At 52.0% G+C, this 27,574-nt stretch overlaps 1 protein-coding gene and 1 long non-coding RNA gene across 10 annotated transcripts in view; one reads left to right on the forward strand and one right to left on the reverse strand.

Moving 5' to 3' along the window:
* Positions 1-207: 207 nt before the first annotated feature.
* On the reverse strand, positions 208-652 carry LOC147583842 (uncharacterized). Its single transcript, XR_015243469.1, has 2 exons — positions 608-652; positions 208-402 (listed from the first exon to the last, which is right to left on the reverse strand). It is a non-coding gene; the product is annotated as an uncharacterized LOC147583842 (long non-coding RNA).
* Positions 653-1,719: 1,067 nt separating this feature from the next.
* RANBP3 (RAN binding protein 3) overlaps positions 1,720-27,574 on the forward strand; it is a 54,854-nt gene continuing 28,999 nt past the window's right edge. For 2 of the 9 annotated variants that reach the window (XM_086699342.1, XM_086699343.1), the window contains exons 1-3: positions 1,720-1,831; positions 21,426-21,481; positions 27,156-27,344. In XM_086699342.1, coding sequence (XP_086555468.1) covers positions 1,810-1,831; positions 21,426-21,481; positions 27,156-27,344 — 267 coding nt within the window. In that variant the 5' untranslated portion in view covers positions 1,720-1,809. Of the gene's footprint in view, positions 1,832-21,425; positions 21,482-27,155; positions 27,345-27,574 lie in introns of those variants that run through there. The other 7 variants (XM_086699340.1, XM_086699341.1, XM_086699348.1 and 4 more) reach the window with 5 other exon arrangements.

A 27,574-nucleotide genomic window follows, 5' to 3' on the forward strand; every position in this document is an offset into this window, starting at 1 on the left:
CCTGGGATTCTGTCTAAGAAGCTTCCGGGTGATGTTGATGTTGCCGATTTGGGGACCACACTGAAAACAATTAACGAGCTCTAGAAACAAATAGAGGGTGTTTCTGAGCATCTCCTCCTAGCTCTGCCGCTACTCACGGTCGCGTTAGTTTGAAATCAGCCACGGTTGGAGTATTTGCACCAAGAAAATCCGCACTACAAACCAGGGTTCGTTTCATTTTATGTTTTATTAGTTGTCTTCCAGTCTTAAAAAAGTGATGGGAAAATATAAGTACAATTTACAATAAACTATAAACACACAGGGGCGCCTGGTTGGCTCAGTGGGTTGAACGTCCGATTCTGGATCTCGGCTCAGGTCTCGATCTCACGGTCCTTGAGTTCGAGCCCTGTGTTGGGCTCCGCGCTGGGTGTGAAAAAAAACGTCTACACACGCAGGCACACATATGCACGATGTGCAAAGGAACAAGTGGGGCTATTTTCAAATCAAATGTTATTTGTGAGCACTGAAACTGAAGCTCCATGCCACTTTCACGCATCAGCAAGTTGTATTCTTCTGATATTTTTTTCCGCCCCAGCAACTGCAAACGTTAAAACCATTCTTAGCTCACCAACCGGATGCGGCCACAACTAATGGAAGCGGAGTGGAGCTGGGACTCAAACCAGGTTACGCACGCACGGAGACACGAAGGGATCGGCAGGTGCAAAGACCCTGAGGCCGGAAGGGGCGTGGCAGGCCCCGAGGCCTCAGAGACCCACGTGGCCATGCAGCGATGAGCGAGGCGCGCGGGGCGCTTCGTAAGCCTTAAGAGGAGACTTGGGATTTGGTCCGAATTCAGCAGAAAACCCTTTGGGAGCGTTGAGGGAAGACGAGCCTTTGATCGAATCCGCGTCTTGTAAGGAGTCGCCTGCGCGCTGGTGCGAGCGAACAGAGCCCGTAGCTCCCCGGGGCAGGAGGGCGGAGGCGGCGCGGCGACCCCGCGAGAGACGAGGCCGCGGTGGCCTCGCCTGGGGAAGCAGAGCCGGGGATGTGTTCGGAGAGACGCCGCGAGGGTGAGTCTAGAAGCGGCCCCCGCGCCCGCGGGGCTGTTCAGCGCGGTTCGCAGGCGGAGAAACGCGACGTCCCGCTCGGCGCGCTCCCGGCCCGCGATGTCTGGCCGCCCGGAGCCCGCGTCCGTCGCGCCGCGCCCCCCAGTCCACACCCCTCCCTCCCCCCACCAACTGCCCCCTCCTCTGACCACACCCCCCCCCACCGCCCCATTTGGCCGGAGGAAAACGTTGGGCCAAAGTACTGGACACTCAGAAGGCGAAATCGATGCCGCAGGGGACGGGGCGCCCCGCAGTCCCCCGCCCCCGCCAAACACAGACCCAGAGATTCACCTCTAGGGACTCCTTGGTCGCGGTTCCCTAGGCGGCTCACGCTCCCACCGCGAGAAACCCCCGGAAAACCAGCAGGAAGTCGGGGCGTCGAAACCGGGCTCCCTCCGCACCCGCCTCACAGAACGTTCGTCGCCGCGTCGCTGGCGACGCGCGCTAGGCTCGCGCCGCACGCGCCCCGCCCTGCCCACGCCCCCTTGGTCGGCGGGAAAAGGAGGCGGAGGGGGGGCAGTTAGTGCGCAGGCGCGTGCTCGGAGCGTGGCTGGGCTCGGACCGCCAGCCGGAGCACGACTCCGCGCCGGGCTCAGCGCGCAGGCGCGAGCTGTCGGCCTCTCTCAGAGTCAGCTTGAGAAGTGCGCACGCGCGCAAGTTTCTGGCAGAAAGCAGGCGAGCCCGGGCCGGCGCGGGGCCTTGTGGGAGGGCTTAAGGAAGTAAAATGGCGGACCTGGCGAACGAAGGTAGGGGAGGCGCCGTCGGGGGCCAGCTGGCGGCCAGGGAACGGGCGGCGGGAGGCCCAGGGGCCACAAGCCCGAGGGGTGAGCACCCCGGAGTGTGGGGGACCTGTGTGCTCCGGGATAGCGGCCCAGCGGGCCCCACAGCCGCCCCCCATTGCGTCCCCTCAGGCTGGGCTCACCGGCCCGGCCCATCACTCCCGGCAGACTCAGCCCTGCCACCGTTCGGCCAGAGGCCTTGGGAGGCCGCGGGAGGCACGGTCCTGAGGCCCTTCTGCCTCCCGAGCCAGGTCGGGGCCTGAAGGGGGCGGGAGGCGCGGCCCTAGCGCCTTGGCCTCAGATGTAAATAGACCTCCGGGCCTGGTGGCCGTCCAGCGCGCCACGCTCCCTCCCGCACCCCCTCGTTCTCGGGGACCGGGCTTGCCCCTTTCCCTGGCCTGGCGCCGAGCAGGCCCACCCCCGAATCCTGTGGGGTTCTCGTCCTACGCGGGCCTGCCCCACGCCGAGGATGGAGGGCACCCGGTCTGTTCCCCCACCCCCCACCCTGAACTCGGTCCCCCAATTCCCGCCAGTTCCCCCACATCCTTAGTGGCGACCTGAGAGTCACGCCTCGTCTCCCTGCATTTGGGCCTGGCCGCAGGATATGGACCGCTGAAAGCCCTGGCTGCTTTTTGGCCCTTTTTTTGCTGCACTGCCAGAGAGAGACAGACACAGAGAGAGAGAGAGAGAGAGAGACAGTGTGAATTCCCTCCTCTCTGGAGCGCTGACATCCCACCCGAGCGTTTTTAACAAGGTTACCGTTCCAAATCCCCCGGAGAAGGCACTCCATAAGCTGATGTCGGCTTAAATCAACAGTGGTGTTGATATTCGCGGTGGCTTCAGGACTTCCGAGACCTGTTTTTAGCTCCCTCCGTTCCTCTAGGTGCACAAGTGTAGTTCAGGCGACCTATCTACCTGCCTGATCCTGATTCCCCTGCACCGTGCTCCCTGCTCCTGGAGGGTGTCCTGAGGTTTCCATAGGGAACCGTAAGAAGGCAGGAAAGAAGTCACTGCCCGCCCTGGCGGAGCGTTGGGGATGATTCCAACGCCCCGTTCAAAGTCTTGAATCCTATTGTAATACTCGTCACAAAAGGTCCACTAAGTGGGGACCATCAGGCTGTTCTCTTGGTGAGGATACGCAGTTGGAGTGGTTAAGTCACTTGTCCAGGGCAGGTCACGCTGCTCGTGAGGAGCGGAGATGTGAATCAGGTGGTCTGGCTTCAGCGCCCATGCGCCCCCCCCATACAGACACCCACACCCCCTGCCGTTCTGTGCTGTGTCTCTTTTGCGAGACAGAGGAGCCACGGAGGGTTGGCGCATTCCGGTTCACGAGATCTAGTTAAAGGCAGAAGAGGGTGTGGATAAGTGGGAGTCGATTCGACGCAGTTTATGTATTTACATATATGGCCCGTTCGGTTTCTTGGGCTCGTTCCTCTGAAAAATAATACCGTTAGCTATTTAGCTGGCAAGATGGGCTCCTTCAGGAATAACAGAGAATTGCAATTTAAGACAAGGAAGCGAAGGCAAAACCATAGGCCAGTCTCCCAACAAAGGACAGGAACATTATTTCAGGAAGTAGGGGACAGTTGGGAGAAGTTGTTTCGAATTGCAAGTCTGTTGGAAAACGAGCAGGATGATGACAGTTTCTCATTGGCTGAGTTGCAGGGGCAGCGGATTTCTTACAGGAGACCCAACGTACCTCTTCTGTCAGGGCGTGTAGTTGACCATTGTTTCCTGTTGATGTTTCTTCTGTTGGAGGCTGTAGTTGACAAGTCGCCCTTTAATGTCTGTTCTCCTCTGGCCTCCTTTTCTAGCCCACAGGTCCACTTTAGTGAGGTTTTTCCTGTTGTTAATTTTCACAAACTCAAGACTCACACATCCGACGTCGTAGTCGACATCTGCGTTTAAATGTCTAAAGGGCGCATTGAACAAAATCCCTATCTTCCCCCCCCCCCCCGCCCCACCCCCTACACCTGCCCATCCCACGGTCTTCCTCCCATGTGCAGTAAGTGGCAAGTCCATTCTTGGAATTGCTTAGGCCAAAAACCTTGAAGTCACCCGTGACTCCACTCTTTCTCTCACATGCCACAGCAAATCCTGTCACTTGTGCCTTGATGTGTTTCCGGAAGGCGCCCACTTCTCCCCACCAACGCTGGTTTCCGCCCCTTGGGCCTCCCTTCCATCCTTACCCATCTAACAACTCAACCCGGCAGCCAGAGTGGCCCCCTGATACCTCCCTGTCCTCCTGTCCCCCCCCACACTCTCCCTGACTTGTTCTGCGTGAACCACTCTGGCTTCCTCACTGTCCCTTGAGTGGACCATCCACTCCCTCCGTGATGCCATTGCTTCCCCTGCCTGACGCAGTCTTCCCCCAGATATCCCTGTGGCTCACTCCTTCGTGTTTTTATTCAGACGTTCCTTTATTACGGGGAACTTCTCTGCCTACCTATTTGCAATTGGATCCACATTCCCTATTCCCTTTATCCTGGTTTATTCCACTCCACAGACTCACCATCATCTGAAATGCTAAATTTACTTGTTTGTTTGACTACTCCTCCTCTAGAATATAGGCTCCACGAGGACAAAGATTTCTTTCTGTCACGATCACTGATGGATTCCCTACATCTAGAACAGTGCCTGGCGCAACATAGGTATCCAAGAAATGTTGGTTGAATGAATCCATCAGTGAGGACCCTTATTGTGAGGTATACCTTTGAGCATAAAGGAGAAAGCATGGGTTCCTGTTCTCCCGGGATACCATTTCTAGCATATGTGCTGACATATGAGCTACTGATTGCATAATTGAACAGTAAGTATAAAATAGAGGAATGGAATGTTTTGCACCTAAAGTTTTTGCCTAATAAATGCCACACGCACTTGGTACTTTGCGTCTGACACCAGTTCTGGCATAGTTGTCCCCAGGATATCAAATCTTAGTGGCTTTTTGCCTTGTACAGCCTGCTAGAATGCTTAATTTATGATCTGCTATGTAAAGCAGGGCTTTCTCGCCTATGCATTTCGAAGCTTTAGGGACTGCCTAAAGGATGCGTGCGTTTCCTCTTGCTGGTTTAATCTCCAGTCAGATGCTCTCTTAGCTTCTGTCTTTTCAAACTGGTATTCCAAGCTGGTCCTTCTTCACACCCTACCCTTCTGTCTCTCTTCCCTGGGCCATTGCCACCTCTGTGTGAGTCTGAGGCAGTGACTGTGCACCTGAACTGGGTGACAGAATCACGGGGGGAGCTCTCTTAAAACAACAAAGGCTCAATCCCCACACCCCACCCACTCCGATTCTGTGAGATGTGGGGTGGGCCCTGAGCTTTTGTACAGTGAGAAAGCAACATGGGTGATTCAGATGGGCAGCCAGAGCTGTGAACCACTGGCTTGAGTAGGACAGGTTAGGTGTGCTGTGCTAGTGCACAAAGAAACGTTTCCAATTGTGTATCTAATACGGCATCTTGTTGGCCTTCGTTGCCATGGTGATCTCTTCAGGGATGGTGACAGCAACTCCCACAGCCCTTTCTTAGTACTCCAGTAGTCTGTGACTTTTAAAGTCCAGTTGGAATGCTTTTCTAGAAGAGAGGGGGAGAATGTGTGTGTGTGTGTGTGTGTGTGTGTGTGTGTGTGTGTGTGTGTGTGTTTATCCTGGTATCCAGGGATATTCTATTCTCCTTGGCATTTTGCTGTTGATATATCCTGAGCTCATTAATCGTCCTGTCCCTGGAGTTATTCTGCATCATAGATGGATGTCAAGATTTGAAGGCAGAATTTTGTCTCTGGTAAAGGTAAAGAATGGGCAGGGATAAGTAAAGTGTATTTGAGCTATAGGCTATCTCGCATTCCACATCCCGGTGTTAAAAGATACCAGATACGTAAGAATCCTCGCTGGCCTGCGGACACGGGTGGTGGAAACCTGGGAGATGGTATGAAGCAGTGTTCTTAACTTTGGTCCTGTTGACATTTTGAGCCCAATGATTCTGATGTGAGGGCTTATACTATGCACTGTAGGACGTTTAGCAGCACAGCACTGTCCTTGATTCTACCCACTAGATGCCGGTAGCACACACCCTCCCCTGCACGCCTGTCCGGGGCTCATGACAACCAGAAGTGTTCTCAGACACTGCAGAATGTCCCAGGGCAGGGGGTGAGAAGAATCACCCTCAGTTGAAACCCACTGGTATAAAGTAATGGCAGGGCACAGGCTTTGCCTTACTGAGAACTGGGTTTCTGCCGTGTACTCACTGAGTGACTTTGAACAAATATCTTAACCCCGTTGAGCCTCCGTTTTCTCACCAGTACAATGAGAATCATGATAATCATGTCTATTTCATGGTTGCTCTGAGCATTGGATGAATTAATGCATATAAATTATTTAATGCCTATTTCCACACACAGTAATAAAGTCAGTAGAAGGTAGCTATTTTTGACTACAGTGGACTCCTTTTGCAGGCTGGTTTGGCTTAAATTCTCAGCAGAAAGAGAGCAAGAAGTGAGTGTCACTACTGCGAGTGAATCCAGCCCACTGAGTGAGATGGCCCCCGGGGTGAGCTGTGAGGGGAGGCCAGCTGGAGCTGGGCTGTCCACCCTCCTGGGTTCGGCCTTGCCTTCCGTCCGATCGTGTGGCCCAGGTTTCTCAGCCTCAGTAGACACTTGTGAGCAGGTAATGCTTTGTTGTGGTGCTGCGCCTTGTAGGATGTTGGTCAGCTTCTCTGATCTCCTCTCTCCCTCTCCTCCCTCCCCCAGACATGACAACCAGGAGTGTCTGCAGACATTGCCCAGTGTTCCCTGGAGAGGCAAAGTTGCCCTCAGTTGAGGAGCTCAGATGTAGCCTGACCAAATGTCACTCTAGAGATTTTCAAGGGTGGTTTGGCTTTTCTCAGTTTTCACCTTACTTGTTGACATAAAGCCTGACCCTTGAGAGAATGAGATGCCAGTGAATTTTTATGGTGGATCCAGAACTCCACAAATGGTTAGAATTCTGAATTCGCTCAATTCTCGCCATCCCCTTCCCCTGCCCTAAACTTAACTTTTAGGCTAAGTGAAGTGGTATGCGACCTCAGAGGCTGTGGAATCTTTATAGACTTTGAAGACAATTTAAGTTTGGGCTCCGTTGTATAGACAGAAAAAGTCGTAGTTCTGCAGAACTTTTGAACTCTGTGTGAACTGTGCATGGGATTGCCCAAGCAGTCCTCTTACCCTCGCACGGTCGTTGGGCATCAGAGATAGTCAGGGCCTGGTGTGTGTTTATACTGTGGAGGAATTGGGGCGAGTGGAGGCAGCAGGAATGAAGTGAGTCTAGAGCAGACAAGTTCAGGATGGCATTTGGAAGAGTGACGTGTGGCAGTGGCAAAGGGGGCATTTCAGGCGCCAGTTGAATTCCGGCCTTGTTAGTGAGTTCGTGCACAGGGAACAGGCCAGGGCGGAGTGGGAGATGAGGACCATTTGGGGAGCGATGGGATGTATTTGGGGGATCTGAGACGGGCCTTTCTCTGGTTGGGAGAACCCTGAGAAGGCAGGCAGCAGAGGTGGCCGTGGTAGCTCTCCATGGTACTTGGAAGCAGTCCGGAGGCAGGTGGGTTTGCATCATTATCTGTTCAGGATCTAGTGGTGCTGGTGAAGGTGGCCACAAGCAGCAGGAGTTCTTTTGTGTGGAGGGGATTTGTTTTTGCCACCTATGCACCTTACCCTTCCAGGGTCCCGTGGAGCCATGTTCGGTATGAGTTTGCATTACTTGGTAGGGCAGCAAATAGCATAGGGCCTTAGAAAAGCCCCCCGCATGTCCACACTTTGCTTTGTTCTTGGCAGTCTCGGCATTTGGGGTGCTATTGCCTAGTACATCCCCTGAATCTTAACCCTGAGTGCACGTCACACTTGTTTAAGGAACCTGTTGAGGGAAATCAAAACTGACGCCTGGGCCGCCCCATCAGCGATGGTTGCAGGAGGTCCTGGGTGTCTGTAGTTTTACAAAGCTCCACAGATGTTTGATGATACGAAGCCAGAGTCGAAAACCACAGGCAGAAGTGGCAAACTTGCTTCAGGGGCAAGCAGACATGTTTAATTTGGCCCATTTAAAGGTTTTTGTTTGTTTGTTTTTAATTAGGGACCAACGCTTAAGAATTCAGAGATTTCAGGGGGAAAAATGATCCAGGTTTCTGGTTTCTCTTGAAAAGCAGGAACCAGCCTCTTCCAGTGGTCCTGCACAGTAATGAGTGGCCAGGACTGAGGAGCAGCTGCCGCCCTTAAGATAGATTGTGTGCCCTCGGGGACACCGCAGTCCCCACCGAGTGGCCTGGGACCTGGCCCACCTCCTCCTTTTCCGGTGCCTGCCTGACCTTGGTTGGCATTTGGGCTTCAGCCCTATTGTACCACGTCTCAGACGCAGCTGTCTCTGCACGTTAGCATGGAACCTCAGCATAAAGCTTTTGACGGGTCTGTAATGAATTCAGGATTCACGGTCCTCAGAATGCTGGGACTCGGAGAACAGCATATGGCAGCAATTCTCCAAGATGGTCCAGAGGCCTCTTGGAGTCCCCAGGACCTTCTCAAGGGGACCGCAAGTTCAGAACGATTTTCATCACAATACAGGGACATCGTTTGCCCTTTCCATTCCCATTCTCTTGTGAATGGACAGTGGCGGTTTATCCAAAGGTTACAATCGTGTGGCACAGCAACAGATGGACTGTAGAAGCAGGTAGGAGACCGGCTGTCTTCTCTTAAGCCAGACGTTAAAGAGATTTGTCAAAATGGAAAATAATGCCGCTTTTCTCACTAATTTTCTTTTATTTTAAAACTTATTTTTCATAAAAATATATTGTTTAGCTAAACCTTTACTGACTTACTACCTTAAATAAGTTAACGTTTCGTTATTTTCTTGGTTTTAGTTTCTAACATGGTAAGTGTCAACAGCTGTAGCCAACATTTACAAAAGCTCTTGGAGATCCTCAATAATTTACAAGCCTGGAAAGCGGTCTCGAGACCAAGAAGCTTGAGCACTGCTGGCATGTGATTGTGGAGCCTGTAGTGAGATCGGCATGGGTTTCTCCCTCGTCTCTCCAGCCTGGGGCAATTTTAACCCAGGACTGCCTGGCAGGCTCTGGTTGACTCCTCGTGGCACAATTGGTTTGTGTCTTACCTCTGCCACTCACTTGCCCAGAATCTTGGGCAGCATATTTGACCTCTGTTCCTGCATCTGTAGAATGGGGATGATGCTCATCAAGCCTGAGGGTCATTGTTGAGGGAGAACCTGTGTCGGGTAATTGACCGACTGGCATGTGGAGATGTGCTGTCAGTTACTACCGGATGTTACTCTTCTGGTGGATGTCCAAGTAGAGCGAAAGCTGCCTTTGGATTATAGCCGTGTTTCTCCACTTCAGCATAATTGACATTGGGACTGGTGGGGACTGTCCTATGCATCACAAGATGTTTAGCAGTATCTGTGGCCTTTATATGATGCCAGTGGCACCCCCTGCCCCCGGTCATGACAAGGAAAAACGTCTCCATACATTGCCAGATGTCCCCTTGGGCAGAATCGCCTGAGTTTTAAGAACCCCTGGGTTAGGGGAGTCCATTGAGTCCCAAGAAACTACATTACCCAATCATCTGACCTACTGGGTCCTAGGATGATGCACACATTTAAACACAGAGTGTGGGGAGGGAGAGGAGAGGTGACTCACAAAAGCTAGGGACCACCCCAGTTTGTCCCGTCTGACCCACTGGGAACTTCCTTTAGTGTATAATGCGAGTTAGGATCTAATGCAGTATTTTCAAAATAATTAATGCAAAGTTTTTCAACCTCAACACAGTTAGCATTTGGGGTTGGATTATTCTTTATGATTTGGGGATCCTCCTGTGCGCTGTAGGATACTGATCAGCGTCCCTGGTCTCCACCCACTAGGTGCCATTAGCAGCTCCCCCACCCTGTGATAACCAGAAGTATCTCCAGCCATCGCCTGCTGTCCGCAAGGGGCCCATTACCCATGGGTGAGAAGCATTGGGTTATGAAATGAAATAAAACTATGCAGGAATAGATTGTTTACCAACTGGAATTTAGGGCTCACCCTCCCAACCTTTTTCCATTGTGGCCTTTTGGCAGATGAGTGGGATCATGTACTTCATATCCCTGTTAAGGAGGAACCATGACCTTCATTCAGCACTGTCTCAAGTTCAATGTAAGGACCTTCAGAGATGCTCTGGGTTCGGGCCATTCCATTTCACAGGGGCTGGGGCCAAAGGCCATGTAAGCAGGGAGAGTCAACTGGGACAGTGTGCCTCCTTCCATTCTTTGGCCTGGGAGCCCACGGTCAGTCATTTGTGGTGGGTCAGTAGCACTGACTTCATGGGCACGAGTTCTCCTCCGGAAGACTGGCCCATGTAGGGCACTATGCTTGGCTGTTCCTCTCAAAGAGAACTTGGTATTTGCAGAGATGGGAGTGGTTATTCCATGCACGTGTTTAGAAGGCAGGCCTTGCTCTGTGTAGTAAGTTTAAAATGCCTTTGCTGTAGTTGAACTCCCCCAGGTTTGCCACACAGAATTTCAGGAATTTGCTGACCCAGAAAATGGCTGTGTCACATTTGTAATAGCAGAGTGGGAATGGGGCACATGGTTTTTGCGAATTTGGCTTTCTCAGGTTGTGAGGACACAGACCACCCTTTACTCAGAGGGGAAAGGATGTCTCGTGGTGTTGATGGCGGTAGCCCATGGGGATCTAAGAGTCCAGGGCCTGGATCAGTCATTATCAGCACCATTGGAGGGCCCCCCTGCCTGTGGGGTCTCATTGCCACAGGAGACAGGCTTGTTTTAGCTAACAGCGTCTGCCACTGAGAGAGCAAGATGTGCTTTCACGGCCCCTTTACCATCCTCTGTCTTCCCACAGCTGAGGCACCAGCCAGCTCAGTCTCCACAATCTGCCAGGGTACCCACTTTGCCCCGTCTCCAAGGCCACAGGACTAGCCCGGGTTGCTGTTTGCCCCACCACTTGTCACCTAGATGATTCCTGAAGGCTCCTCACTGGTCCCCTCTTTTGTGCTTGCCTCCATGAGACCTGTCCTCCTCACCACCCCCAGGGAGATGTTCCCCAGCATTTTATTACCAAACCTTTCTCACACACAAAAATAGGAAGAATTGTGTGAGGACCACTGCCAGCGAGATCCTTTAAAAATACAAACCAGGTCGGGGCACCTGGGTGGATCAGTAAGTTAAGCATCTGACTCTTGATTTTCACCCAGGTCATGGTCTCAGGATTCATGAGATCGAGCCCCGTGTCGGGCTCTGCGCTGACAGCCTGGAGCCTGCTTGGGATTCTCTCTCTCCCTCTCTCTGCTCCTCCCTCCTTCTGTCTCAGAATAAATAAATGAACTTAAAAAAATAAATAAATACAGGGGCGCCTGGGTGGCTCAGTCGTTAAGTGTCAGACTTCGGCTCAGGTCATGATCTTGCAGTTCATGGGTTCGAGCCCCGCGTTGGGCTCTGTGCTGACACCTCGGAGCCTGGAGCCTGCTTCGGATTCTGTGTCTCCCTCTCTCTCTGCTCCTCCCCCACTCACTCTCTGTCTCTCTCTAAATAAGTAAACAAACATTTAAATAAATAAATACAAATATAAACCAGATCAAACTCTCCTCCTTGGTCTCCTCCTCTGGCCTCCCTTTAAACTGGATAAATCCAGACTCCTCACCATGGACCCCAACCCCACCTACTATGTTTTTTCTAACTCTCCAGCCACATTAGCCTCTCAATTCTTTCTGTCCTTAGGACTCTCGTACCTGGGATGCCCTCTGCACAACACACTCTGCCTTCACCTGCCTCACTCCTTTAATGTCTGAGGTTCAAATGACACCTTAGGGAGGCCATACCCAACCATTCCCCCTACAGTACCCTTCTCCCGGTACTCTTTCCCACCACCCTGTCTTGTCTTCCTTATAGCACCTCTTGTCTACCGTTCATCCTGTCTCCGGTGCCAGACATGGTGTCTGGCACATGGTAGAGGCTCAGTAAATCGTGTGGCTGCAAGCAGGGTTTAACTGGCTAGCCTTCCTTCAGGTCAGGGCTTGAGGGATTCTGAACAACTGAGCATTTGAGTTGTCCCGGAATCTGGGCAGCTTTAGACGGGGCCACTTTTTGAGGCATTCATCATTGTTGGGGACCCGGGGGTTGGATCCAGTCCTTGAATCCAAGACCCGTGCTTTAAGGTGGCATCAATGTGCTTGCAATTTTCTGGGTATAATTATAATAATGATAGTAATGCCGAGGTGGAATCCCTGCTGTGTGCCAGCCACTCCGGAAACACTTTGTGTGCATAATTCCATTTAACCCTCCCTGGGACTGCCTGGGGGATGGCACCATCCCTGTTAGACGGCCAGGGAACCGGGAAGGTAAGTTGCAGTGCCCAGGATCCCAGCCACAAGTGGTTGAGGCCAGTTTGAATGCACACAAAAATCAGAGCCCGCATTTCATCAGTTTTGGTCTGCTGCCTCAGCAGAAGTTCTGTAGTCCTTAGGTTTCCTTCCTGTGGGGGTGGTTTCCGTGGTCTTTCCTGGAACTTTCCCCCAGCCTTCGGCCACTTTTGTTTCACCTCAGCTCTGCCTGTGTCGCGCCACCTAGCGGCAGAGTTAGAAACGTGTGGCAAAACTGGCTCCCTGAATTCCGTTCTTTTGGTGAAGCTGCTGACTTTGTATGATTTATTTAATAAGTGTATGAGGTTTCTCTTGGATTCAAGGCGCAGAGGTGCCCAAAGCACAGGTTCTGTCACAGCCACTTACACGTCTGGGCGACTGGGGCGGAGAGGGAGGGACAGAAGGGCTCGACTGCAGGGCCGATTTGTGTAGAAGGCGGCAGAGTGAGGCGTGGCCCCTGGGCTTGGCCTCAGGGGACCCGAGGCATCCAGCTGGGAAGTCACACTCAGGGTTCTGGTCCCAGCTCTGCCACTTACCAGCTTTGTGACTTCGAGCAAAGCACTATCTGTCTGAGGCGTCTCAGTCTTATCTCATGATTTGCAGATCAGAGATGATAAACAGTGTGGACATCACAGGAATGTGATGACATTAAATGAAATGAGACTGGGTGTGTGAAGCACCGGCTGCTGGGTCTAGTAGAGACCGTTCAGCAAACGTGGGTTGCGTGTTGCTCACACTGTTGTTTGAAGTATGGGGACACAGCAGCGTCCCCAGCATAGATTACGGCATTGAAAAGTGGCTTGGATTTCAGTAGGTAAAGATAATGGCAGGATGAAGAGAGCATTCCAGAAAGAAGTGCGTAAAATAAAAGATAGCATCATCTCCAAAACTATGCCCTGTATGATCTCCCTGAAGCCAGCTGGGAGTTGCTTGGGGAAGAACATATTCTAGTACTGAAAAAGGAATTAAGGGCCCCCCCCCCACCCTCTCCTAGTTGGACTGGGTGGCCACTGAGCATTTGGGACACCAAGATCAAGAGAGGCATCACCTAGCAACAGCATGTTTGAGATTATCTATTCTTCACCAGAGAATTAGTTTGCGAATAGAGTTGACACATCAGTGACAACTTCACCTTTATGTTGCTGCGCTGAACTGTTTATAATAATTCCTGAGCAAAGAAATAACTTGAAGGGTTGAGATAGAAAGTGTTGTAGGATTAAAGCAGTTGTCACGTCTTAACAGACTGTTATTTGTGTTGCCAAGATGCTTTCCATATTTTTTGCACAGATAAGAAGATTAAGACACATCAGCCCAGGATTAAAGCTAATTTTACACAAGTACCTTGCTGACATTTTGGTCAAGAATTCCAAGTGGCTTTCCAGATGGGGGCCGTTTCCTGGCAGGTGTTTGAGTCATCATTTAGGAGGGGAATAAACAGAGCAGGCAAAGATATTCCAGATTCCCTTCTCTGTGTTTTCCTGGGCCTACATATTTTCTTCTGTTTAGTTTAACAGACAGTCCTGAGAGACAAAGGTTGGAGGCAGCCACTGGGGGTGTCCAAGCTTGTTGGGAGGGCGGGCCTGCTGGTAGTGTCTGTGTACTTCTTGCACAGCGTGGAGAGAATGGGTTTTCAGCTTAGGTTCTGAATATGTTCTGCAGGGCATTGTGTGGCTGACACTGGAAAGATGAAGTCAGTGCACCTTGTCTCACTGTAGAGCGTCCACACCTGGGACTGTGCCTTCATTCTGTCCTTGGCCATCCTAGGGATCTGCTGTTGGCCTAACAGCACCCTTGTCTGAGGCAGATGGTCACCCCAAAACTCATCACGCACCGTCTGGTTTCCTTTGTGCTTTTCTGGAATGTTAACTGGCAGCTGCTTTCTTCCTGATGTTATTACTTCTCAGAAGAAAAGAGTGTCCACATCTTAAGCTCTAAGGCCCAGCCAAGCGGAAAATATGGAAGGATGCAAACTGAAGTAGTAACTTCCCCCTTTGGCCCTGGTACCTGGCTGGCAGCGTAGCTCAGATGCAGTTGGAGACCTGGCGGCACCTTGGGTCACTCAAGCCTCTGAGTCTCCATTTTCTCTTCTGTAAAATAAAGACCTTTGTGTGACCTCCCTCCAGAAGTGGTTGCAAAGATTTAGGGAAGTGAGGCATATCAAGCATGGAGTGCCTGCCCAGCCCATAAATATGCCCCCTCTGACTGCTCACCCACGTATGAAACCATCCCAGGGTTTTGGGAAACCCCAACTAGGAATGTCCTTGCTGTGAATCACATGACACAGGCTGGGAGAAGTCTAAAGATGGGATCCCAATCCCAGGACCTCTGTTACCCACAGGTGGAGAAGCATTCTCTTCTGTCACGGAGCCACCTCTGGGGTCCAGGCCAGCTCCGTGCTCTCCTTCCCACGCTTGCAGCCGGTGGCAGGGACTCCACCTCCTTGCCTCACATCTGGGCAGTTGCCGTCACCTGCTTGCCCCCCAAAGGGTTCTTCTTCCTTCTTACACTGGCTTCCATGCAAAACATTCTTGCTGCACCCCTTTCCTTCTTGCATTCTTGCTGCCGCTGAGATAGGTACATATGTCATTTTCTCTTTAGGGTTTTGCCACCAGTCAGCTTCTGGACAGAAAAGACAAAGTAAAACCCTGAGTCCTGGTCCCTGGCCTACTTATAGGGGCGGTACCAGGAAGCCCAGTGTTTTAATTCTCTCAAGTATGGGACTTGTTTAAAACTCTCTCATTTTGAGCCTCTTTACCACTGTTTGAGGAGGTATTCTATGGGCCCTCTCCCTGACACAGATATCATACACCAAATTATGGACGTGACTTTTGGGTAAGGCTTTTAGGACTTCCTTCACCTGCACCCAAGGCATCTGAGGACTTGCTCTATGAGCCGGGGCCCCAGCTCAGTTCTGCCCTAGGAGAAGGGCCTGCCTTCTTGGAGGTACCCCCCCCCCCCCCCCACCGAACCTTTTACCCAGAGAGTTGTGCTCCCTGTAGGGAGAGTGGTCTGTGGTCCCTTGGGTCGGGAGGGAGCCTGCATGTCAGGGACCCCCGCCTTCTTTCTTTGGAGCCATCTTTAACTCGTGTCTTCAAGAAAGGAACTGCCTGAATGATTGGTGCTTACCTTCCAGGAGCTTCTACACTAGACCTCGCAGATGTAGATGTGCAAACCTGGGATCCGGTGAAGGCAGGGGGCGCGCTGTGCTCCTGTGGCCCTGGGCTGGGGTGGTCTGTTTTCTGTCTGTCCTTGAGGGTCGGGAGTCAGCTGGCATGTTGAAGCATTAGTAGAGTAGCTGGCACAGAGCAGACACCACCTTGACCTTTGAGCTCTCCCGGTGCTCCTCGCTTTCTGCTGCCCTCCTCATCCCCGTTCCGGGTCACCTGGCTAGATGCTGCTGTCCTTCTCTGCTTGGATGGCACATCCCTCTAGAAACCTTCCCGGATCCACTCCCTTTTCCACACCTCACCAGGTTGGATGCCCCTGCTCTGCACTCGAGTCGCTTTTGTGCTTCTTCTGTGTTGCAACATCCAACTGAAGTCTAACGTCAGCTCTTGGCAGGCAGGGGACACATCTCTCCTTGTCACCACCACACCCTGGAGGCCAGCATGAGGCCTGGCGCCCAGGGGGCACTCGGGTGTGTGGAGTTGCCGAATGAATATTATGATTGAAGCTATGAATGTAGCGAGATGTGCAGCAGGCGGAGTGGTTCCCAGGCTCTGCTGGGTGGCGTAGAGTGTCCTGTCAGTCAGGGCTGTGTCAGCAATGCCCCTGGGAGCAGCACCGGCCTGAAGACGGGTTAGGGGGGGTGTGTGGAGAAGTCCCAGACATCCGGCAGAGGTTTGAAACAAGAACTCTGCAGCCTTTCTGTGACTGGGCTTGCCTGTCCGTGTTGTCACCATGACTGCAAAGACCAGATCCAGGACGGCCCCCGTCCTCAGGGATTACAGCTGGGCAGTCCCATTTTGCATCTGTGCCTCACAGTTGGGTGGAGGGTGGCAGGAGGGAGAGCAGGGTCCTGTGGGCCCGATGTCCCGGGGGTTCACTCTTTTCTGCTTCTGGCCAGTGCCCCCGACCCTGCTGTTTGCTGGGGATTGGGAGGTTGGGAGATGTTTCCCACCCCAGGGCCTGATCAGCATCTGGGATCACAGTTGGGCTCAGGCTAGGTGCCGCCTGGACTGCGTGAGCCGGGCAGGAGCGTGTGGAGGAGGGTTTGGACGTGGCAGCAGCCACCGTGGACTTGGCACGCAGTGCCATTGAGAGCTTCACGGAGGCCAGAGCACCTCCCACATTCCCAGCCGGTGGAGCCCACTGTAGTGGGAGCCGCTCGGGGGCTCCGAATCGCACCCCACTTCACACACCAGTGTTGGCCACGGTCATCCACAGGATACAGTTCTCACGCCTCACATCGGGGAGGGGATGAGGAAAGGGGTTCCCTGGTCATACAACTTTGGGGAACATTTGGTTAAGCAGGTTTCTTTACTGTTGATTTTCTTCACCCTTGCTGTGCTGATGTATTGAGCCAATGCCCCAGGAGAGCTCCTTCTTTCCAAACTCCTTCAGTCAGAGAGCATTTTACAGGAACAAAACCGAACACCTGGTTGACAGAATCTGGATCAAATTGTTGGCATTTGATTAACATTTTCATATTTCCGGTCTTCATGGTGGCCCGGGTATGTCTAGAAATCTCTGGTGGTGTTTTTCCCTTTGCTTGTGACAGACCGGCTGGGCTGGGAATTCAAGCAAAAGTCACAGAAGCCTCATTGCTCTGTCCCCTGTTCATTCCCCAAACTTGGGTTTCAGCTGGCTGAGTGAAGTCTGCTTGTCCAGTGACATAACCAGAGGCAGTTTGATGGGAGCCAGTTAAGAAAAGTCTGTGGCTGCTGTGGTGAGTGTGGGGCGCTCCTCCTTGGAATGGGGTGCATCCGAGTTGTCCTTTTGTAACGTCAGCACTAATTTGCAGACTTAATGGACGTCGGCCCTCCTGGAGCCCAGTGGAAATGAAATCTGTGTGACTCTGGTGCTTTGTGTTTTTGGTGGAGAACTGACGGAAGTTTGTGACCACATTTTGGTTAGTGTAGTGGTTGGGTTTGTCACAGTCACCAAACCATCCATCAGTGGGGGTCCCAGAGGGCCTTGACCTCACCGGTCACCATCCTAGTGACGTTTCATTCCCTCGAACCTCGTGTTGAGCCTCTACTACGTGTGTGGCTCTGAAGGCACAGCGGTGAACACAACAGAGCCCCCCCCCCCCCCGTTCTTCTAGAGCTGCCAAGGTGGGGGGGTAGATGTTGGGGGGGTGCAGCGAACAAATTACCCCCCACAAGCTCCAGGCCACGAATACAAACACACCCATCCCTTTTCATCAGGTGTTTTACCCTGAGGTTTTCTGCTCCTGACTTCCTGTTCCCCATTGTTCCTGTAGAGGCTTGCACAGCTTAAGGGCTCAATAAATACTGATGTGATTACATAGCAGCTAGTGTTACACGTGTGAAAAAGTGCAGAGGGGATTCAGTTCAAACATTTATCGGCTGCTGCTTCGTAGTGTGCACCGGCTGATGAGCCGGGGATGCTGTATCCGTGGTCTCTCCGCCTCCCTGACAGGCAGCCTCAGTGTGACCTGTGGTGGGTGTAGGCCAAAAGCATGCCCAGGCGCACAGGGGATGGGAATGTAGCTCAAACTCGGAGCTTCCAAAGGGATACGGTGCCTGTGCCCGAATGAGTGTAGGCCACGGAAGAAAAGAGAATGTGCTCCAAGCAGACGTCCAGAGCGTGACAGACCACAGGCCGTGCAGGGGGTGGACAGACGCAGCAGGCCGGGCAGTGCCGGGGGTAGTGGTCAGGTGGGGGCCGCCTGTGTGCGGGGGGGGGGGGGGGGGGGGGGGGGACTCCGCCCCGTCTGGGAGGGCGGTGCTGCTTTAAGTGTGTGTGTCACACCAGGGCTTCTGGCTGCCGTGCAGACACTGGACTTCAGGGAGTGAGAGCAGAGGTGGGGAAACAGCAAGTAGTTAAGGTAGCTCTTAACTACCATAGTGATGGCCTGCCGTGGGAGTGGAGGACCCGGGCTGGGATCTGGGGAGGGAGTATCTGCTGGGGTTGCAGTTCTTCAGGAAGCCGCTTTCACAGCTTGGCCCCCGTGGCCCCTCTGTTGCCTCCCTCCGACCCCAGCTGAGCAGCGTGCCCGGTTGTGGTGCAGAGTTGTTCTTATCACACGGGACCTCTCCCTGCTCGTGCCTTGACCTGCCCTGTGGCTTTGTCCTGTCCCAGGGACCCAGAGGCAGCCCAACTCTCCCTCGTTTGCCCAAATCACTGCAGCCCCTTCTGGGCGCCGACATAATCCCCAGCACCAGAAAGCTCTTCGTCTGCCATCCAGTTGGTTCTCTGTCTGTTCTAGTCCTTCCTCAGTGGCCTTCCATCCATTTTCTCCAGCACCCCCTTACCTTTACTTCTCCCTCCATCCAGTATTTGTTGATGCCAAGTATTGATCTCAGACCACGAGTCAGCAAGGGGAACGAGGCGGTCTCCGGTCTCATGGAGTTGATGTCTTAGTAGGGGAGATAGAGCATAACCCATAAATACTTAGTGTATCTGGTGGTCATATGTCCTGAGAGAGAGAGAGAAAGAAAGAGAATCTGTGCTTCACCGAGAGGCCGTGCAAGGTTTCTTGTACAGAGTAGTGTGTGTGTTTAGTTAAGTCTGCGGTGGCTACGCCTTTCCTCTCAGGCTGGAGGCTGTCAGAGAAAGGGACAGAAACTAAGTTCAGACCGGCTTAAGCAAAAATCAGCATTTGTTGGCTTAACTGAAAAGTCCAGTGGAGGTGAGGTTAGCTCTGGGCTGGGCTGGACCCACGGCTTCCACCAGTTTCTCCAGGATTCAGTTTCCTCCTCCATCTCCAGCTCTGCTTCCCACTGGATTGACTCCGGTCCAAGGTCCCTTTTGGTGACGTGACACTGCTCGCAACCCCAGGGTTACCTTCCACCAGCTCTGCAGTCCCAGCAGAGACAGAGCACCCCTTCACCAGCTCCAACAAAAGTCCTAGACCCAAGTCTCATTCACTGTCAGTGGCCTGGGCTTATTTACATGTTGTGTCCCCTGGAGGAACGTCCTCAGACCTAGAACCCAGGCACGAGGGAGGGGTGGTTCCCCAAAGAAATGGGGAGGGGTTGGAGGGATGCAGGGCCGGCCCACACTCACAACTCCCTCCAGTGTGCCTTAGCTCCTTGCGGCGGCTGGGAGTCTAAGGCATAAGTGAGGTCCAGGCCTGGATCTGCAGCCCTGGATGCTGGGCTTGTGGGGTAAAGGGCAGGGCCCGAAGATCTCTGGGGACCCCCATAGTAGAAATAGTGTGGATAAGCTGCTGCTGTCCCAGGGCCCCTCCACCCCTCCGTCGCTGGCATTTATTGTCTGGCATAGGCACATTCGATCATTCATTCACGTGGGTTTGTCAAGCAGCACCAACCCCTGTGCCAGGGACATGGCTGCTTAGGGAATCGTGGAAGCTTCGTAGGCGACCCTTCTGTCCCCCAGCCGCCTCCCGTGTACTTTGGTCTCATCCATGTCATCCACCCCCGTGTTCGTCGTGGGTTGTGTGTGGTGAGGACTGTCACAGTGGATCAGACTCAGGGACTCAGGTGCCGCGTGGAGCACAGTGGAGGGAATGGCCACCATCAGTGGGCTGTTGCCCCCAAGTCAAGACCAGTGTCTGTTCTACTTCTCCAAAGAGTGAAAATTTGGGGGGATGGGAGTGGGCCAGTGTCCTTTTGATCGTCTCAGTCTTGTCCCTTTTCCTCCTCCCACCTCCTCCCCTCCCCATCTTTAGCGTGGGTGATCGCCATTCCCTCCTGACTAGTAGTGTCTGTATGGCCTCCTCCCCACACTGTTCTTTGAACCTGAACCCAACTCCTTTTACAGCACTTTCCCGAATCTTTAGCACAGAGATCATCTGCCCCTGGGGCTCCCCGTCACTGTATAAGCCCCTCTGGCCTCTTCTCTTTGGACTTCAGCATAGCCACTTCTTCTCAGGAAAGTTCTCCTGACTCTCTAGACCAGCCGCTATGACCAGCTCCCCACACGACTGCGCTCTCGAACCAGAGGTTGTGTCCCCTCCCACCTAGCGGTCCTACTGGGTAAAGCTGGTGTAAGTGAAGGTTTTCTGTTATCCTGGCTTCCCAGGACCGAGGGCTCCACAACAGCAGGGCTGCGCGGTGCTCCCCATATTCATGATCCCCCTCGCTTCCCATCCATTGTCTGCTCTCGAGGCTTTGAATGCTGACGAGGGCCCTGGGTGCACCCAGAGCCACCATACCCAACCCCCAGGCAATGAGGCAGGCAGCATCCGGGCCTGCCCCCACGGGTGAACATAGTCCTCACCCACAGTCCCCGCTGCCATCCACGCAGGCACGAGTGGCAAAGGGCTGTACATTCAGCTGCCCCTGGGTAAGAGAGAAATGGTGTTGCCCGAGAACAATAGGTCTCATCATGTGTCTGAACATTTCAAAGGGTGTCTTCCTTTGCACAGCTGTGCAAGATGGACTCAGAATTTTCGCAACTCCTTAAATCCTTTTTTTATTTTAATGGGCAGTCACTTAGAGATCCAGGTGGAATGTCAGGTGACTCAACCAGGGTAAGCTCTCCAAAGAGCATGAGCTGTGTGGATAGAGGTTGCAGTCTGGTTATCCCCCGGCCCCCGCTGGCCTATAAATTTAAAAAAAAAAAAAAAAAAAAAAAAAAAGATAAACCTAAACTAGTCTTCAGCATTTGAAATTCAGGAGATGCCACGTAAAGGTCTGACATCTCTGTGCCACATTCCTGCAAGGCCGCGGTTGATGGCGCAGAACGGCATTGCCTTGGATACCCTGCAGCGTGCCGCCCTCCCCACCACTCTCTGTCCATCACTGGCGTGGCTGTTCTAAGAGAGTCTTGCAACCTTTTTCTTGATGTATAACATGCACCAGAAAAGTACACACACCCTAACATTAAGTGTCAGATGTTCACAAACAACACGCCCCCGTGGCTACTTTAAGAAACCATTTTCTAAGTGATTTTGACGTTGTTTGGAGTCACTAGTTTTATATCGGGTTTGGTTTTTGCTTTTAACTTATTACAAACAAATGTAGCTTTGTTTACTGTATGAATATAGTGTTGGGGGGAAAACAACCAATTTTTCTTTTTGCAGAAAAACCTGCCATTGCTCCGCCCGTCTTTGTGTTTCAGAAGGATAAAGGACAAAAGGTAAGGGGCCGGTATGTTCTCTCGTCACATGATTACTCTGATCTGTTTTCTCCCAGAGGTCTCTCCCAGGTCACAAGGCCAAGGGTACTTCCCTTTTAAGCCTTCACTTTGAGCTTGAAAGGAAAAGGTCCTGTGGCTTTAAGTTATCCTGGTGAGAGGTTAAGACGGGCGTGTGTGGAAAGGGTTCAGAAGCCTCGCTATGAACGGTGGTAGGAAGCTGCTTTCTAATTCTTAATGGTTCATTTTAGAAATGCCTCTGTACATTAGGAAGAATAGGAGAGAAAAGGCAGAAGGGAGGGGGAGGGGGAGGGAAGGAGGAAGGAAGGAGAGAGAGTAATGGTGGTTAAAGGGGAAGACAGGACCTTTAAAGATTTTAGGGAGATATTTTGGCCCCCAACCAACTTGGCAGAAATGCATTTAGAATAATTATCTATTACTTGGCTTGCATTATGTACTTACCATCCATCTTTGTTATTTGTTGCTTCTTGCTCTTGGATTTCAAATGTCTCGGTTGCACTGATGTTGGAAATACCTTACCTAACTCCTAGCAATGAGCTAGCAGTTCGTTAACGGCCTGATTGGTGCCATGGTAGCATTCTGATGTCGCATGCTGCCGTTTACCCAGAAGTCATTGATTTTATGTCTGTCCCTGACCAATCAGTGTGGAAGGTTGGGGTTGTGTCCAGGGTAGTTGATGTTCTGTGGTGATGCTTCCCAAGCTTATATGAGGACTCTACTTGGCCAAAAAAATGGTTGATCCCTTCCACCCCACCCCTCACCCCCAGGACAGCAGGTATAATTTAATACCCTTTGCAAGATTTCAGAGTGACCAAAGTGCTAGATTTGGTGTGTTTTGACATCTGTTTGTATCTTTATTTTCTTTTCTTCTTTTTTTTTTTTTGTATTTCTTCTTGAGAGAGCGCAAAGTACACACGAGGGAGGGGCAGAGGCAGAGAAAGAATCCCTAGCTGGTTTCACGACACAGGGCTCGATCTCAAAACTGTGCGATCATGACCTGAGCCGAAATCAAGAGTCAGATGCCCAACTGACTGAGCCACCCAGGTGCCCCAAATCCATTTACATCCTGTTGATAAGAACAGATCCGTTCAAAAGCTCTCCTTTTGGAGACTTGTGATCCACAGGCGAGGTGTCTGGTAGATGCCCGGTCCTCTGGCGGCGTGGCCAGCCCTGAAGTCCGGGACCGCTGGTCTGGCGATTTGGGACTCCTCACAGCCCAGCTACTCCTCCTAGACCCTGTCCCTCGGTCTGAGAAGAGAGGCCAGACTTCTGTGTGGCCCAAGTTTTCCTGGACCTTGTTCAAGTACGGTGCCAGGAAGACAGCGTGTGTGCGCGCAGGGGGGCAGGAGGGAGAAGTGGCTGTCTTAAAGCCACGAACACACACACATACCCTTGCAGGGTACCTTCTTGTGAGCCGGGGTCATGTGCTAGTCTTGCTCTCATGTTAAACTTTCCCATTGTTTGTTCTTTTGCTAAAGAGACAATGACAGCACCCAAGGAAACATTCTTCCTGTTTTGTCTCAGTTTTCCAGGTGCTGTTTTCAAGACACATCAGCCTCTGGGGTCTCCTCTCCCCTGGGCCTTGACTAGTACATGTAGCTTAATTACAAGTATCTCTGTCATTTGTCTTTTGGAGGTTCACTCACAGAGAAGGGGCTGGTGCGCTTTTGCTAACTCTTGGAAATCATGTGTTCAGTTTCTGTTTTAGATGTGAAAGTTGCTTCTCTCAGGCTTTCTGTAAAACGAGGATCCTTTAGAATTTTGAATGTTTTTACGATCTTTTGAACCACTTTGAAACGGGTCAGCAAACTAAGGCCTGCCACCACCGCCTGTTTTTGTGAATAAAGTTTTATTGGCACACAGCCATGCCCACCCTGTTCCCAGTAGCCGAGGCTGCTTTCCAGCTGTGACAGCAGAGTGAGGTAATTTGGGCAGAGACCTATGGCCCACAAAGTCCAAAATACTTAGTAGCTGACCCTTTACAGAAAAAATTGGCCGACCCCAGATTTAAATTTAGGAATTAATACTTTCAACCCGAAGACTTGGACAACCAGCAGGAAGAAACACTAAAATGTAGCATTTGTTCGGCCAAATTTAGAATGTTTTTTAAATCTCTGACTCCCATTTCAATACTGTTTTCACGGTTGAAGTGCTTCTTGCCTGCAGCCTTGTGGTTCGGAGGCTGTGACTTCCACGTATTACCTCCAGCAGGTTGGGGTGAGGCTGAATCAGAAGAGTAGCTAGGAAACTGCTCAGCATCATGTTAAAAATGTGCAAATGTAGTTCTTATCAAAGCATTGACTCCGAGCCAACTCTAAATGGGCTTCTAAAAATAACTGATCTCCGGTTCCTCAGAGTTCAGCCCTCCACTTCTGCCGGGCCTGCGGGACCAGATCCCCGGCAGGACGCGGGAAGTCTCTGCGTGTTTGCGAAGGAGGGCCTTCTGTGACCGTCCATGAGGGCAGCTGTCTGAGCTGTTGGGTGGGTAGTGGCCAGGTGAAGGTGGAATCTTCCTTTCTTTCTCTGCTGCTTATGACGGCTCAGAAGCGAGGCAGCGCTGCAGGGAGCAGCCGTGACACTTCTGACAGAGACGAGGGTTCGAGCCTCATTCAGTTCCCATCTCCCTGGCCCAGGTTCCAGCCCGTCTGCTTCTCACGTTGCAGAAGCAGAGCTGGGAACGGGCCGCACAGGCTGCTCTCGTTCTGGTTTCTCCTCTCCTGTCCAACTTTGTATTTTGAAAATATCCAGTCCTCAGAAAAGTTAGAAGACTGAGACTGCAGACGCCGGGATGTCCTTCACCTGGCTTCACCTGGCCTCAGCACAGACATCTTTGTCTTAAATGCTGGAAGCACTCGACTATAGGTGGTGCCCACTGATGCTTCTCCCCTAAATCCTTCTGCAGGTGCCTCCTGGGAATAGGGCGGCCCTCTCCATGGCCCCAGTGCTATTGTCACTCCTAAGAAAGTGATGCTTATTTTAGAAATACCCTTCAATATGTAGGCCGTATTTATGTTGTCCTAATCGTCAGCAAAATGTCCCTTACGACTATTTCTGGAGCCCTTTCTTGACCCACAAAGACCAGGAAGTCCCACTGTCAAATGTGGGACCGCTGACTTACCTTTCAGTAAACTGTCTCTAAACCACCCAGCGGGCTGCCCTTCAAAGAACTTGTGTCTCCCCTCCCCCTGCCAAGGAGAACACTCCGCAGGCCCAACTATTATCTGAACCATGACTGAGGCAAAAGATTTGAAATCAAAAAGAGAAAAAAATGAAGCTGTTAGCCCAGGCGGGGTTTTTGGTTTTGTTCAGTAGCAAAGCCGTGTGGCGTCTTCTGTCAGTCCTAACCACGGTCCAAGTTGCATTAACAGCAGGCTACAAATTGGTGGCGGTGGCCTGCCAGTGGTGGCATCTCTTAGTGTCAGCACAGGTTGTCAGATCCCCCTATTGTTCCCTGTTAGAGAAAGCAGTTGACAGTTTGAACTCCAGCCCTAACGCCGAAAATCCAGTTGGACCCAGACCCAGAGCCCAATCGACAGCCCGGAATCATCCTTCCTTCCTTCCATGCTCTCATGCCTCCTCAAGAGGGCGCTCCTCGTGAACGGCTTGCCTTCGCGTATTTCTGTTTCTTAACTGCCTTGAATGGAGACCCGTTTGTTTTTTTCTTCCTTTTGATGTAAAGAGATTTTCGAAACTCCTTAGGAGTGTGTTTCATTGACTGTGACGACTGATGTTTCTTTCAGACACTTTGTCTTCCGAGTGTATTACTCTGCAGGGGTGAGGCTTTGTGGGGGTTGCACTTGGCCGATGGGGTAACGTCTGCTTGGTGGAAAGACAAAGCAGTTGCAGAGATGCGGATGGGCAGGAAGGAAGGGGTCACTGAATGCTGCCACAGTATCTTTAGACTCAGTTTCAAAGCTTACTGCTGATTAACAAGCCTATCCTGTGTGCGCGTGTGTGTGTTTTGGTTTTTGTCAGCCATGTATATTTCAGGATGATGTCAAAGGCTCCCACAATCTTGATGCCAGAGTTTCACCAATATGTTGAAAAACTACAGGCCCTGTCTTGGTTCTCTAGAGCTCCCTTTTCCTGTCCAACAAAAACACTCAGACCCAAGTAGAAAACGCTGGAATGGCATATGTGTTTCTCTTTGGTCCTCCAGTTTAGCCGTCATTTCAAGTTCAGTGCCATGAGAGCATTTGAACATTCGTGCTCTAAAAGCAGGAGTTAAAAAAAAAAAAACCCAAGTGGTTCTAATTAGAGATAGGCCATTGTCCACAGAGCTTATGGCTTAACGTTCTCTTAGCGGGTGTTTAATCTCCAGCCGTAAAGTAGCAGCCAACTGGTGCATGGGCCAACCTCTGCGTGTTGAGTGGGTTTGAGGGACAGCTTTGAGAAGGAAGGCTTTCGTGTCTGTGCTTCTCCCCTTTATAGGAAGAATCGATTTTGCTGACTTGTTCAGTGTATGAATGAGCTCACATTTTGTTGCTTTTGCTTTCCTCAGAATGTTCAAAAGTTCTCTCAAGTCGTCTTTATAGAGTTCCTTTGATCCAACAGACTGGCATTTTAAGGAATAGCCCCCAAGCCCTATCTAAAGAGGCTTTAGTCACTTCACACTCCGAAGAAGAGTGGCCAGGTCTGTGGAAGGACAAGGTAGCCACTCAGTTCACAGAGCGAGAGAAATGGCTCCGTGTTGCGAACGATGCCAAGTGGGAGATTTGGAGACCAGAGCCCATCTGTTGCAGGACACCGGCTTTGTAACCCATTCCTCAAGAGCTCCCGTTCATCCCAGAGCTCCCGGTCCCTGGGAGCCCCTCCAGAATCCCAGGAACCACCTCGTAGGAAGCCAGGGGTGTTGTACCTTCAAGAACAGAAATTTCCAGAACCAGCTTTCTCTTACCCTGGCTGTTTTCTAAATACACCCTTGCCAAGGTATTTGGGGTGAATGTGGGAAAATCCTAGGCCAAGGGTCTCCCTCCTCCAGCTGAACTCCCACCCATCTGATAGAAAGCCAGCTCTCTGTGTCTCTGGCAGCTGGTTTGGTCACCCCGCATCTGCACTCACTGAGGCGAGAAAGCACTCCCTTTATCTCAGGTTTAAGCAGAACGAATTGAGAGGTGCTAGAAGCACTGTAAACCGTGTACACTCCGTTTTGTAGGCTATTCCAGGCCTGCCTCCCCTCCCCCACTTTTTTTAACGGACAGAAGTGGTGCTGAGGGCCAACTTCCCTCCTCAGTGTCCTTGCAGAGATGGGTCATCAACCCCTAGAGACAAATGGACATAATCGCCCCTGTTCCCCTCCGGTAGAGGCCCTGCCCCCATCTTGGTCTCCAGGAGCGTCGTTCCTCGCTCACAGCCCATAAGCACAGTAGCTCCAGGCTGCAGGTTGTGGAAATGGGGTCCCAGGCCTCCTGCGTACCTCAAAGCTCCCTGCAAAGTTAAACAGCAGCCAAGTCCGCACTCAGTTTCCATTCTTTCATTCTGGAGGGCCAGTTTCGTCGGGCAAAACGCAACAGCATGTGCCAGGCTTCTTGTCTCATCCTCCCAGGCAGGGGCTGCTGAAGTCTGAACGTCTCTAGCCCTTCGATCCCCGCCCACCCCTTGCCCTGTGTTGCAGCCTTTGTTTACATTGAAGGAAAATTGTCTTTTTTGCTCCCAGTCCTCTGCAGAGCAAAAAGACTTGTCGGATTCGGGAGAGGAGCCTCGGGGGGAGGCTGAGGCCCCCCACCATGGCACGGGTCACCCCGAGTCAGCTGGTGAGCATGCCCTAGAGCCTCCTGCCCCCGCTAGCGCTTCAGCCAGCACTCCTGAAGCCCAGCTTCTTCCTTTCCCGCGAGAACTGGCAGGGGTAAGTCCACCTCCACCCAGCACTCCACGGCCTGGGGGTCCCAACCCAGACCGGCCCCTTTCCCTTTGGGCTCCTCAGGTCAGACCCTAGACCGCAAGCAGCCGATCATAACTGAAAAGATGATCATGATCTCTGCAGCACCCTTTAATTCTTGCTGCCAGAAAGTCAGGGAAGATTGAGTCCCCTTTTTCATTGAGACTTTCTAAACGGGGGAATTTATATACACCCCT

Source organism: Puma concolor, chromosome A2, assembly GCF_028749965.1.
Source record: "Puma concolor isolate L17-30 chromosome A2, mPumCon1.1.hap2, whole genome shotgun sequence".
Lineage (NCBI taxonomy): Eukaryota > Metazoa > Chordata > Mammalia > Carnivora > Felidae > Puma > Puma concolor.